The 14,368-nt window shown below is 39.7% G+C and overlaps 1 protein-coding gene across 10 annotated transcripts in view; it reads left to right on the forward strand.

The window, feature by feature from the left end:
- Positions 1–14,368, forward strand: part of NRG3 (neuregulin 3) — a 1,141,239-nt gene that overhangs the window by 830,267 nt on the left and 296,604 nt on the right. For all 10 annotated transcript variants that reach the window (XM_035724305.1, XM_035724300.1, XM_035724303.1 and 7 more), the window contains exon 3: positions 9,017–9,090. In XM_035724305.1, coding sequence (XP_035580198.1) covers positions 9,017–9,090 — 74 coding nt within the window. The remainder of the gene's footprint in view (positions 1–9,016; positions 9,091–14,368) is intronic.

Genomic DNA, 14,368 nt, shown 5'->3' on the forward strand with positions numbered 1-14,368 from the left:
TCTGTATCTGTGTTCACTGCTTTTCAATTGCTATAGCATGTGTATTAAATTTATACTCAGGAAAGGGAGATGCAGAATGAAGCAGGAGCATGCCTTCTTTCTTCCTTTGGTCTCACTTGGGCTGCTGGCCAGCATACTCCTACAGCTGATTCAGAATTAATGCGAAGTAGTAGCTAGTGATCCACACAATCAAGTCACAAATCTGCACCTAACATTTACAAACAACGTTACTTCATTTGCTCTTCATCACATTCTTGACATATTCTTTCAATCCTTTGGCCATTTAAGAGCTAGCTATTGAAATTCCTATTTTCCCCTTCCAGACTCTGTGAGCTCATTATGTCCCTTATGTGGTTGATAGAAGTAAATATAATGTGCCCAGGCTCCTTATCCTTAAAACAAGAGATTGCTAAATTGATCACAACAGGATATAGTTATAGCAAAATTATTATACACTGACTTTAATCTGGGTGTTCTTACTGATGGTTCTTCTATTATTATTCACATTCTTTTTACTGTCATACAGTTATGATTGCCAGATCTAGAGACTAAAATACAGCACACCCAGTTAAATTTGAAGTTCTCCTAAAGAATGAATACATTCTTAGTATGAGTGTGTTCCAAATATTATATGTGTGACACACTTACATAAAACATTGTTGTTTATCAAAAGTCAAGAAGAGGAAGAGCAAGTGAGGCATTGAGCTCTTTCTCTCCACTGTATGAGGACACAGTGGGAAAGTGACAATCTGCACCCCAGTGAGAGAGCCCTCATCAGACACAATCCTTGTTGGCACCTTGATCTTGCAATTCTGCACTCCAGACTGGGAGAAAATAATTTTCTGTTGTTGAAGCCACCCAGTCTGTGATGCTTTATTATGGTGGCCCAAGCTGACTGATAGCAACATTAACATGTTTTGCTCTGGCTAAGTTTTATATTTCCTGCTGAACTGTGGGAGGACAGGGATGGTCATTACCTTTCTTCCATTGACTAGTCTGGACATGTGTGTCAATTGCTCTCCTAATTCCAAGCAAGTAGAGACAAGTGAAGGAATCTGCTGATGTTGGACCTGAAGCATCAGAGAAAGTCTGTGATTGGCTAACTTCTCAATCTTAAAACATCATAAGTGAAAATAATAAAGAGGAATCATAGGGAGTGGATGTGACAATAAATCCCGGTCCTCTCTTGGCTGGGAAATAGCAAAGGCAGTCAGGGGAATTTTCCATTAACTAGGGAAGTAGGGGAAGAGAGCCTGAATCTCTGCTGATTTTTATGTTAGAACCTAAATCGTCTGCCTAAATTTTCTGATTATTAGACATATTTTCAAGGAAGAGGGGTGACATGTGTCTGTGCCTGCATGTCTGAGTGTGTGCACACGGGCCCAAACATGCACTGAATTAGGACAGAGATGAACACCTGAGACCTCAGAGAGGTCAACCTCTCTGACAGGCAGACAGGCAGACCTCTGTCACAATTCTGTGTGGCAGACTTGGGGATCATCTTATATGCAAAGGACATGCCTCTTCCACCGTAACTGGCTACCACCCTTGAAAACTAGAATCTCACATTTGTCAAAACAGATTTTGTGTGTGCCAGGAAATTAGTAATGTAGCATTTTCTCAATCAAATTTGAATTGATGAAGCAAAACTCCATCTACCCTCCCCCGTCCTTATTACCCCCTAATTCTTTCGTTCTTGAGAAGGGCAATTAGTATTTTAGTACCTCCAGTGTGACAGTGAAATATAAAGTCTTTTTGCAAGAATGCCAATATATTACTCCTTTATTTATCTTCTTAGCCTAAAAAGAGATTATGGTTTATTTTAGATGCAGTAAAAGCAAAGCTAAATTGACTTTTTCAGCCCACATAGCTGCGTTGGATAATATTGCTATACACCCTAACCTATGTAGCACCCTAATGCTATGTTATGTGTTTTAATTTTGTCAATGAGGTAGTAAGTCTGAGGTGAGGCTCTTGACCGAATAGGGGCAGAAATCTCTATAAAGGCCAAAACATGAATTTAGAATGAACTCCTCAGCCACTGATTGTCCAAAAATGAATTGCCATATCAGGGAGTAAAATGACTTGATGTAAATGAGTTGCTATCTCTGCGATAGTGATTTGACCAATGGAATGTCTGGGTGGCTACTGAATACAAGTCCCTGATACTCTACATATAGTTGAGAAGAACTTGCATTTGAGTAAGTACGTATTTGTTATAAAATTTTTTAACTTCTCTGACTTTCAATCATTCTTTTTGTTTCTGTCTTTAGGGCCCAAATATTAACAGAATGCAGCATGCCTCCTGGTTTTGAGCAGATGCTTTCAGATTCACTTCTGAAATCATAGCGGTCTTATGATGAAATAACTGGCCTCCCTCTACTTTTGAATTCAAACTTTGCTGAAGGGAAATTTTCAAAAATAAATCTCTATGCTTTCTTAAGATGGCAGATAAAACTTCATTAGCAGGAAACATCATACTTGTAAGATGAATGACATTATAAGCAACAGTTGCCTCAGCCATGGAATTTGTGATATTTTTGAAAGCTATCGATAACACATTGGAAAATTTTCTTGAGTTTGAAGGTGGTTTGCAGTTTAAAATAATGCAATTCCAAATTCTTCCAGTTATAGTTGAAATGATTTTGGAAAGGCTGTACCTACAGCCAATCTGTAGGTAATTTTAATTCCAATCGGTTAACTTAAAGATCCTGCTGTCTTAATTAGTACTCCTTTTAAATAAGACCACTTAATTAAATTTTAAAGTCAGTTAAAGAAAGCTTACACTAATCAGTTTCTCAATATTCTCCATAGCCAGACCTAGATCTCATCTTCAACAGTGAGTGGCAGGGAAGGCAATGTGCTCTAACACCATTAATAACTCTAGGCAGCAGACTCTTACCTAGAAAAAGTTCCTGGTCCATCCAACACCCATTTGCATTCAGATGGAGACCTGGTAGGGAATTCTGGCTCTTGTATTTCCCATCTTTTCAATGCTGGGCAATTCACTTGCCCTGCTGAACTCTATTCTGTGTTTTTGTTTGTATTGGTTTTGGTTTTGATTTTTAACTGAGGCCTGAAATCAAAAATTAGTCTGAAATCAAGAGATGTCATTATCATTCTTTAATAGTAGTGCCCCTGAAGAGTCTTCCCGTCCATAGTTGGTGATTACCATTTATTTATTTATTTATCTATCTATCTATCTATCTATTTATTTATTTATTTATTTTAAAAAAACTTTATTTTTATTTATTAGAGAGACAGAGGAGAACGCAAGTAGGGTAGGAGCAGAGGGAGAGGGACAAGCAGACTCTGTGCTGAGCAGGGAGCCTGACAGTGGGGCTGGATCCCACGACCCTGAGATCAGAACCTGAGCCAACAGCAAGAGTCGGATGATTAACTGACTGAGCATCCCAAGTGATTATCTTTTAAATTAACATGAAGCTTAAGAAGTTTGCCTTTAAATCAGTGACTAGTTTCTGTGACATGGTTTGCTTAAGGACATTTTGAGATTGGATAATAACTTACAAATCTAGGTCTTTAATTCTTACTGTTAAATAATGGCTTCAGTTCATGATATTTGGGCCATGATTTTCAAATACTAATCTTAGAAAAGGTAGCTGGGCATATAATGATTTATGTATTGTTTTTCCATGAAGAATGGAAATTCCTGTGATGTTCCATGAAGAATGTCAACAAATGCCAGGGATCAAGTGAAGACTTTAAAGTCATCCCCAGTTAAGTTTGCCTCTAGGTCAAATACTTATTGGTTGTGAGATGTGGGGAATCAGATACTTAACCTTTGGATTCTGTTTCCCCACTGGAAAAGCTGTGATGATGATTTCAAATTCAAAGAATATTTAAAAAAAAACAAAACCTGGGCGCCTGGGTGGCTCAGATGGTTAAGCGTCTGCCTTCGGCTCAGGTCATGATCCCAGCATCCTGGGATCGAGTCCCGCATCGGGCTCCCTGCTCCTTGGGAGCCTGCTTCTCCCTCTGCCTCTCTCTCTCTCTCATGAATAAATAAATAAAATCTTAAAAAAAAAAACCAAAAAAACAAAACCTAACATTTATTGAGTGCTTACCATGAGCCACAGGTATTATATAATTTATTCTTAATAATAATTCTAGGCGAGAGCTACTATTCTTACCTCCATTTTACAGTTGAAGGGAAGGACGCACAGAAGCCTATATAGCCAGCAAACAGCTGATTCTGGATTTAAAACCAGGCAGTGCTCCAAACCAGCCTGCCTCCAAAATGTAAAGTTTAAATGCCGAATGATCTTTCCGTTTTCCCCAACCAAGTTCTGACATTGAGGCTGAAGAGAATTGGCAGGAGATAGAGAAGAATACCTGGAGGGGTTGTTCTTTTTTCAAATCAGTGTTTAATAGGCTCCTTAAAATTGTCAGACTTGTATATCACTGACAAAGTGTCTACTTTCCTGTAACATCAAAGAGTAATTGTCATTTTTTTTATGAATATAAGTTGATATGGGCAGGAAACAACCCACACATTTTGCCACCTTTTCTCTTGTGAAGTTAATTGATTTCTGCTAGTTCAAATTTTATGTCTAAAATCAAGTTTCCAATAAGAAAGCAATGTATACTTTCTCTAAAGTGAATGCAGAGACCAGGCACTATACAGGTATTGAAGCAAACAGTTGAACATGTTTCTATCCTTCATACGTTTCTCTCTGTAAATTATGTCAAATACATCTTTGAAGATACGGCAGGTATAAGGCCTGTAGTCGTAAAAATGGCCAAAATGCACGTGTAGAATATCAACTCTGTGTGCTTGTTCATTTTTCTCCTTCCTGGCATCACTCATGTTTTATTTGGGTTGAAACTGGGAAACAGGGATGTTAAGTGATTTGCGTAAAGTACATCTATGCACATACTAAGCAGAGAAGTGAGACTATAAACTCAGCACTGTGAATCATTATGATAAACAAGAGGAAGACATGTGCTTAGAGACCGTGTATTGGCTGGGCCATCCGTGTGCATAATCAATACCCTGACAATAAAGACAGAGTAGGACTGGAGAATAGTGCAGTGAAACAATGATGACACCTTCCATTAATGAGTAAATGACCAGGAAATCAACAAATGAGGAGTAAGGCTAGTACAGTTCCCTCAGTGGAACATTTTTCGGGTTGTTTTTGTGTTATTTTGTTTTGTTTTTCTAACAAAAGGAAGAGGGAAAATGGAGGAATCCTCTGGAAATGTAGGGAGGCTGTTGGTCACAAGTGAGGGTTCTTTAATTTTCACTCAAAGTCACTAATATGATTAAGCACTAGTTTAGTTGTTATTCAAGAAATGGGTTCAAAGAAATCAACTGGCTTAGCGAATTATAAGAGAGGAGATGGGAATGGTCTGAAGTTAGCAGTGGGATTTCTGTGGGAACATCAGCAAGTGATTGACCGTTTTACAAGTCTCTTCCTTTGGGTCCTTCATATCCAGGCTGGGTGATGTGTTGACCACTTCTTCTTTACCACACCAGACAAAGCAAGTATGGAAATCCAGCTGACAATCATGCATGTTATATTTTCTCATCTTTGCCGGTATTATTCTCTTCCTCTCTTTCACCCAAGGATTGCCTTTTAAAACTTTTCACTAAAACTGGGCTTTTTCTCAGGGATAATATAGAAGAGGAAAGATGAATAGAAGGGAGAACTTGTTATTTTAGATACAGCTGAACAACTGAGATGGGGGGCGAGGGTCAAGCTGGAAGGATATAAAAAGTAGTAAAAGAGATGCCTGCATTTGAAACTGCACAACGGGCCCAATCCCTGTAGACAGTCAGGACCCTCGTTTGTCATTCAGCCCTGAGGCTCACCAGCAGAGAGATACTGGGCTCGGTCTCCAACCTCTTCCCCCCACTTCATTGGCAGCCTGAGGTCTCTGGTCCATGGTTACCCTAATGCAGTCTCCCTTCAACCTCCTACCTGCCCTACCTTGCTTTGGACATTGTCTCCTCAACTATGTCCTTCCCTTCTGCCTTTTAAATTTGGAAATAAAGCAAACAACATGATCAAGAACTTACTGGTTTCAGACGTGACCTCTCCTTCACCAGAGAGTAGATAAACACAGAATTTAAGACTAATTTTTTCTCTAGGTAAAGTGTCTTAGCTCTTGCAGACTGAGTGTGTTCTGTGGTGGTTTCACTGTTGATAATAATTCTCCCATTTTCTTTATATAACTATTTGTGATCCTTGACTGTATTTCCTGTCCTGAGCCTACTCCCTGCTCCTACACCATTTAGCTGTAGAATCAAAACTTACCTGGAAAACCACCAGGGAATATTGGGATTTTTTTAAATACGATCACTGTGATACAATGTTTCTAAGGGATAAAGAAATTCATAGACCAGGGACTGGATGAATTGAATGGAGATTTGAAAGCAATGCAAAATAGGAAAAGAAAACATTTATCATTAGATTACACATGTATTTTTAAAATTTTATAAATTCTGGCATGCTGTCTTAGATGAACAAAGACCTTTTTATTATATGAATTTCTGTTTTACCCTGTATTCTTCAAAAAGCAAACATCTTAAAAAAATGAACAAAAAACTCTCAAAATCCTCCCAAGACTAACCAAAACCAAAATAAACATACAATGATATTTCTCCAAAGAAGCCCACCAAACTCCATCAGTGCAATAGATGTGCATCTTGACTTTTTTTTTTTTTTTTGCTTTGCTTTATGTCTTTAATATCATCATGAATTCAATCAGATGCATTGGCATTACCTGCTGGTCCATTCGGTCTTCATATTTGGATGGGTCTGAATTTACCAAGGTGACATATGTGTGATTTTCAAATGGAAATTTTAATGTGTCATTCTTAAAACTCAGCAACCAATTAGCAGAGACACGGCCTCCTTAGAGCAGGACTGGCTATGTAGCCAGTCACACAGCCTGTAGGGGAGTTTCCTAGCCTGGCTTGGCTCCTCCAGGATCATCATTGACTATCTGCAGCACACAGGGATCAAGCTGCATTGAAGGCCCTTGCTGTGCTGTTTTCCAGATACCCCATGAGGCCCGAGCTCTTCAAAGTGGGCGCACACCCACAGAAAATCAGTTTAAGCCTAGAAAAATGTCAAACATCTTTTCATAGTTTCCTTTCCACAGACAAATGGAATAATGCATTGTAAGTAACAAAGAACCCCTTAAAAAGCAAAGCAAAACAAAACAAAAAAGCACTTTCCCTTAAAAGCAGCCATCTCCCTAGGATACCATTTTCATATTAAATGAAGATGCAAAGAGTAAAAGAGAAAAGTGCACTTCAAATCTCCCACATATGTTGGAAGTAAAACCTCCAAAAACGTGAATGCGCGCCATAGCACACACCCAGCCCATAACTCATCATTTCTGGGGAAATGAAGATTAAAGCACTGTGGTTCTGGTAATTCTGAATAAAGATACACGAACAGCTGTACGACCACTTTTGGAGAGCAGGAATTTATTTTTTCATAACAAATGTGATTCGGTCCTAAGTATTTTCTGACTTTCTACCATTACAGACTGAGTGATATGCCTGCTTTATTTCAAGTGCAATAAATGAATGAAAAAAAGTTGTGAAAATATGTGGCTGCCCAAACAAATTTTTTCAATAGCCGGTTGGGTATCTAGGGTATCCATATACCAGGAGTCTTTGTTCTTAATCAATGAGGAAAATTGCCAAATACACTCCAGAATGCCAGGCTTAAGAAGGTGTTAAAGAGAGCCTGCCCAATCACCTGACTTCCAATTTGGCTCACAATGAAAGGTAGTAAAATTACCTCCAGCCCTTCAGTTGCTGCTCCCACTGCAACAGACCTTATCTAATACTTTATTACACCCAAAAAACAAAGCATATTCTGCAGAAAGAATTCACAGCTCTCGTCTCTGACAGAACGGTCTCTTTGAATTCTTTTGTTGATTTCATAGATTTCTAACAACCAGAGGATTGTTTTTTAAATCTGATTTTTATGCTAGCAGCACAATTTCCTCCTGTGTAAGTAGGACAGATTCATCCCACAAGCAACAATGGATGCCTCCCTGCTTAACTTGAGCGTGACAGATTAAACTTCCCGCAGAACACTAAATGCCACCTCCCCGCTTACAGAGGCAGGTGTGGGGGCATCGCCTCTGTTTGTTCCTTGAACTGCCAGCTGATGAGCCGAGGCTGTCTGAGGTGGCCACGCAGCCCTGATGAAGCGAGCTGTGTGAAGACTCGACAGAGGACTGGCAGGGCTGTGGTGACGTGCCTCATTGCGGATGCTTCGAGGCATATTCCTGGCCTCCAAATTTCACCCACCTCAGGAAAGTTGCCTTGTCCAATGTTTGCACATGTTTGTGAATATAAAAGAGAAAAATGAGGAGGGAAAAACATGAGTTTAGAGGGAATGCAACAGAGACCTTGCATGTAGACATGGATGCCTTTCAGATATTAGCAGATCTAAAATAAATGCTGTTATTTCTGGCCAAGCAGTTAGGCGATGCTGACTTGAAGAATAGCTACATCAAAAAAAAAAAAAAAAAAAAAAGTGAAATTAGCAAATGAACAAACTAATATAAAACACGAGGAAGATAAACAGTAGCCCTGATTAGATTTGATCACTTGTATCAGAAAATGATTTTTTATTAGCAAAATGACCCTTAAAATATGCTTCCAAAAGGGCATTTGCAGCCTTTGAGAGACTAGTGCATTGCATAAAGAAAAGACCTGCATATGCCTGCATTCAGCATTATAATCTGAAGATAACTATTACTCACATTGCTTCGAGGGCCATCTTAAAATGCTATTCAATTTGCTCATCGTTAGGTATTCCATCTAAAACTAAAAAAGCAAAGCCGTGCTGGGTTTTCTGCACGTAAATAGGCTAAAATCCGTCTGTCAGTGTTAGAAGACTGAATTAAACAATGCAAAAGCATGAATGTACTGTTCTCACATTTGTGTAATTGATGGCTGTTTTGCTTGTTGAAATCTTACACAACCACATGCGTATGTTTGTCATTTATCCCCTTTTCTCAGGTGCAAAGAAGGCTACCAAGGAGTCCGTTGTGATCAATTTCTGCCGAAAACTGATTCCATCTTATCGGATCCAAGTAGGTCAAGCATTTTTCTTCTTTCTCTAACACAATTATGTAGGCAGTGCTTACTCTGAGCAACGGTTGCTAGCTCAGCTGGAAGGCTGTATTTCAGTCGTTTGTCTCTGAGTGCTGCCAAGGGACAGGAGTTAACGTTCAAAGCTCTCGCTCAGAACTAACTTGGTCTAAGTCTAGGTCTGGTCTTCTCCCGAGATGGGACCTGGTCTCCAGATTCAGCTCCACCGCTGATCTACACTGGAAACTCCAGCAAACCCTGTTCCCTTAGCATTTAGGCTCCCGCCACCACCCATTATCAGAGTAAGGAAATAGAAACAGAACAGAGCTCATTATTGACCTAACAGAATGTTATGGAAACTACAGTCTCATATTGGTTCTTACCCTTTGCTTGGAACTGTGTTAATATTAAGCCTATTAACCTTTACCGTACTTACTAAGGTAAGAAAATAGGCATCTAAAATTATATAAGAAGTTTTTAAACTGTAAAAAAAAAAAAAAAAACATCTTTAGCAACACTATTTGCATATCACTGATTCCTGGACAGTTGGCAAATTCTTTTTTTCATTCATGAAAGAAGACAATTTGTCACTAAGAAATATTGCTAGTCCTTAGTTTTTTGTTTATATATGAAGTAAAAAGTAACATTTGATACTACTCTGACCAATTCTGGTCAAATGTGAATTTTTTGCTTTATTTGTAAATAATCTTCTGCTCTTTCAATGACTGCTACAATTGAATCACCACTATGGAAAGGAGATTTTTATCGAATCAGCAGTTTAGTTCAGTGAGAGTCATGACAGGTATTTCCAAATTACAAAGGCAATGTTATGGTTTTTTGAATACCAAACATGCATAAGACAAAGTAAAACAAAATATTGTGTACTGATGACAGACAGAAGTTGTCCTGTTGTGAGCACATTGCTGTATAATGAACATGTCTAACCATCTTTCAACATCTTCTCAAAATGCATATTTTGCATTTTGCACCCCACCCCGACCCTGGGCGCCAAATTTTAACCTACATTTCCCTAGGAAATGCAAAGTTTTTAAAAAGGAAAAGTTTTATTTAATTCCTTTTTTTTTTTAAGATTATTTATTTATTTATTTGACAGAGAGAAACACAGGGAGCAAGGGAACACAAGCAGGGGGGAGTGGGAGAGGGAGAAGCAGGCTTCCCGCGGAGCAGGGAGCCCGATGTGGTGCTCGAGCCCAGGACCCTGGGATCATGACCTGAGCCGAAGGCAGCCGCTTAATGACTGAGCCACCCAGGAGCCCCTGTTTAATTTCATTTAATTGTGTTTTATCTTGGCAAGATGAGCTACGATACAATCTTAACTATTCATTTCCTTGCAAACGTAACTCTCCCTGCACTGGTGTCTAGGAATCACCTTAATAGGGGACAGTTACTAGAGTGTGTTATATTTGTTTCATCTTGAGATTTTTCCGCTCACTAAGCAGATGTCTCAAACTTATGGTTGTGGTTGGAGACATGGATTTGGAATATTGAAAAGCCCATGGAAGAATGGTCTTGCTAATTTCTTTCTTCTTGTTTCCTCTTTTTTTTTTTTTTTTTTGGCTGATGTACCTAGTTTCCCTCTGTTTTGCCCCCCTTCTTTCTTTTCTCTTTTCCCCTTCTCTTCTCCCCTTTCCTTTCTGTTTTTTTCATTATAGCTCCCCTTTAGGCTTCTTCCTTCCCTTCCCTCCCTCCCCTTCTCCCTCCCTCTTCTCTTCCTTTCTTCCTTCCTTCATTAATTCCTTCCTTTTTACTTGTCATATACAGCCATGGAATATCTACCAATAGGATAGAGGACAAGGTATGGGGGCAGGACTCGCATATGATACAAAATAGGTGAAATAATCTCTCTTTAGACAATCTAATAAAACCCTTGCCATTCACTTAGATATCATAGTCCATCTCTGCAAAACTGAGGATGAGGCCTACCAGTAGGACTGTGCTCCTTCAAGAAAACTGATCTTCTAACCACAGTCACTAGCCTGAAAACCTAGGTCTTATATGTGTAAAAAATTTAGTGCAGCAGTATTTCTAATGGTGAAAAAATGGACACATGCTGAAAACCAACAGCAAAACTATGTTTAAGTGAAATATCATATGGCATATCTATAATGTTCTATTAAATTACCATTAAAATGATACCTGTAAGAAATATTCCTATTAGATGAAACAGCAACATAGAAAATTATTTTCATATAAAATTGCAGTAGGAACATCCCTTGGTCCAATGGTAGAAAAAAATAAAATATATCCTGAAATGCTGAAAGAGAACTTTCAGTATTTTGGGTTGTGGAAGTATATGGATTTTTTTTTTTTCTTTTTCTCTGTTTCCTATAAAATGGCATAAGATTCTATGAGTCAGAGCTCCAGAAAGCCTTGAAATAAAAACTAAAAAAGAAAGCACTGAGAAACCCAATGGATAAGTCCCCACGGAGATAGAGTTCAAATGGGAAAAGGAGGGGCACCTGGGTGGCTCAGTTGGTTAAGCGTCTGCCTTCGGCTCAGGTCATGATCCCAGGGTCCTGGGATCAAGCTCTGCATCCCTGCTCAGCGGGGAGCCTGCTTCTCCCTCTCCCTCTGCTGCTCCCCCCACTTGTGCTCTCTCCCTCTGTCAAATAAATAAATAAAATCTTTTTAAAAATAATAAAATAAAATAAATGGGAAAAGCATGATAGCACCGTTTATGCACTCGTGCCTCCATTTATTTATGCAGTCCTGAATTCACCCCACCAGTATTTTCTGAGCATCCACCAGGGACCATCTAACTGGCCAGGTTCTGTTACTACAAAGGTACACACAGAGTTTGGGCTCTGAGGCCCCCACCATCTAGTGAGGGAGAAAAACACATTGATACATAAACATGGGCATGATTCTAATGGAAGCACTTACACCACTGTGACCTTGGCAGATTCACTTGGCCCCTGAGCCTCAGGCTTTCACCCAGAGAAGGGTGATTATTATTGCTATGGGCTGCTATAACCCAGACTGACGAGAAGTCAGTGGCGGATGAACATTAGCTCACTGCCTTGACTCATCGGTATAATCACACAAATATGTGTTTAGAGCCCACATGTGCCCAGCACTGTGCCAGGGGGCCTTACTTGGATTATCTCATTAAACCCTCACAGTCACAGTCTAGCAGAGTGACTGGCAACTCTCGTTTTATAGATGAGGAAATTAGGCCTCAAAGATGTTAAATAAACTTGCTCAGTTGAGGTCATGCAGCTAGTTAATGCTGGAGTCTAACTGCTGATCCAGATGACTCAAGGTCCTGAGCCTTCAACTGCTGGGCTCTCCCTCCCCCCCCCTTCCTCCTGTTATTGCCACTATGACATTTATCACTCTTAATTTCATTGACTGAAACTCAATGACCTGCAGCAAACATTATTCTAAGGAACAATATTTGCACAATTTTCATATCTTAATGCAGCAACTTGAGCTTCCATAGAGATTTAAATCCCTAATGAAATTTTCTTGTCAAAATTCTTGCTGAAGGATCGTTTAATTTGCCGCACATGATATCCTCGAATGACTCTGCATTCAGGAAATAAGCTTCCCTCCAAAACCCTCCTTTTTCCTTTCTCCCCTCTCTTCTCTCACTTCTTCTCTCCTCCCTCTCTCCCCATTTGTGGAATGCCTGTTCTATTTTAGTGAAATCCCAATTAACAGTGGGTTAGAAGCTTCTGCCATTCTTTTCTCCCCAAGGCAAGGCAGAGTTGATCGGAAATGTTCATCTCTCCAATTAATTTGAAAAAATGAATAAAACCTCAGATTACATGCATTTGGGGAAGTAATACCAGGATGTCACTATGAGAAGGCTCAATGGCTGCTATGACCAGTGTCTACACCATGGCCCCAGGGTGGGTCCTCAGACCTGCTATTCCAAAAACTTGTTTTTTACTCCCAGAGAACCTGTGGTTAACCCCACTCAGGAAGACTTGTATACACACATAAATCGAATTTATAGAGTGCCTTGATGTCAGGTTTTGAAAAAAGATCTGCTGCATATAACTGTCAGGTGAATGAAACCCTCATACAGATTCAGTACACGGAAGCCACATTCTGATCACAAGGATGACTAGTAAGCATGGGTTCAGAAGGAAGGTGGTAAGAGGAACAGACTTTGGTCAGGATCCGGAGGACATGACTGTCTGTGGAGGAGCCAGCACCAGCTGATGTAGCATACCATACTAGCATGTATCTGCCAGCCAGCCCTGCCCATGGATAGCAGCAGGCAGCTTCCAGGAAGCCTCACAATCTTCTAGACAATTTCTAATTTAATTGCTTCAGAACCAGTCCCATTTCCCGCAAACACAGGATCAACCCATACATTCCTGTCTGATTTTCTTTTCCTAACCACCTGCACCCACCCAGATCAGGTGCCATCTTCAGCCTTGAAACAGAACCAGAGAAGTAAAAGAATTGTCAGATTTTGAACATGCCTGTGTGAATTTCATAAAGTCTATCATTTCTTTCAGATCTATGGCTTTTTCATTCAATTGCTGTCATCTTCAAACCTACCCTTTTAATTTGTGCAAAATACCTAATGTTTACCAATTAAACATGCAAATGCACACTGTTTCTAGAACACTAGGAAGATAAATATACTTATAAAAAAGAAAAAAAATTTCCAACATCACATCATTCAGAAATAACCAGTAATAATCATTTTAGTGCATAGCAGTCCCAACTATTTTCTAATTTCCCTGTGGAAATACTGCACAATCAGTCAATACATTGAAGGCAGGGTATCTGGGGCCAGAAGGAAGCACAGCTGTCTTTGCCTCCCTTAGCCTCTCTGCTCTGCTCTGTCCTCCCAGCTTACTAACTGCTGCTTTCCCTAATTTAGCCCTGGCTTGCTGAGGGTCTACTGCACCTGGGACAGTGGTAGACTGGCCTTAGGCCTGCTCAGGAGCCTATCAGGCTGGTCTTCAGACAGCCAGCATCCTTTCTTTCTTGTGTGTGGTCCACAGCTAGTCTACAGGACCTACTAACATATCTGTCATCCCAACATGCTCTGGAGAGCAAGCCATTCATATGCCTCTGTCATCAGACTCTCAGGACCAAAATGGCTTTCTTACCCATCTTTCTCCTGCCCTTTTATATTTTCAGAGTCAGTGAGGGAGATCAAGTGTTCTGGAATGGGTCTAGATTATTTGATTATTTCCTTTACAAATTCTGCAATTAGTGATTAGTCTCACACTTCATTATCTATTATCCATTATATTGACACTCTAATCAAATCTGAGGTAGGAAGAATTAAAG

The sequence above is a fragment of the Zalophus californianus genome, chromosome 15 (assembly GCF_009762305.2).
Source record: "Zalophus californianus isolate mZalCal1 chromosome 15, mZalCal1.pri.v2, whole genome shotgun sequence".
Taxonomy (NCBI): domain Eukaryota; kingdom Metazoa; phylum Chordata; class Mammalia; order Carnivora; family Otariidae; genus Zalophus; species Zalophus californianus.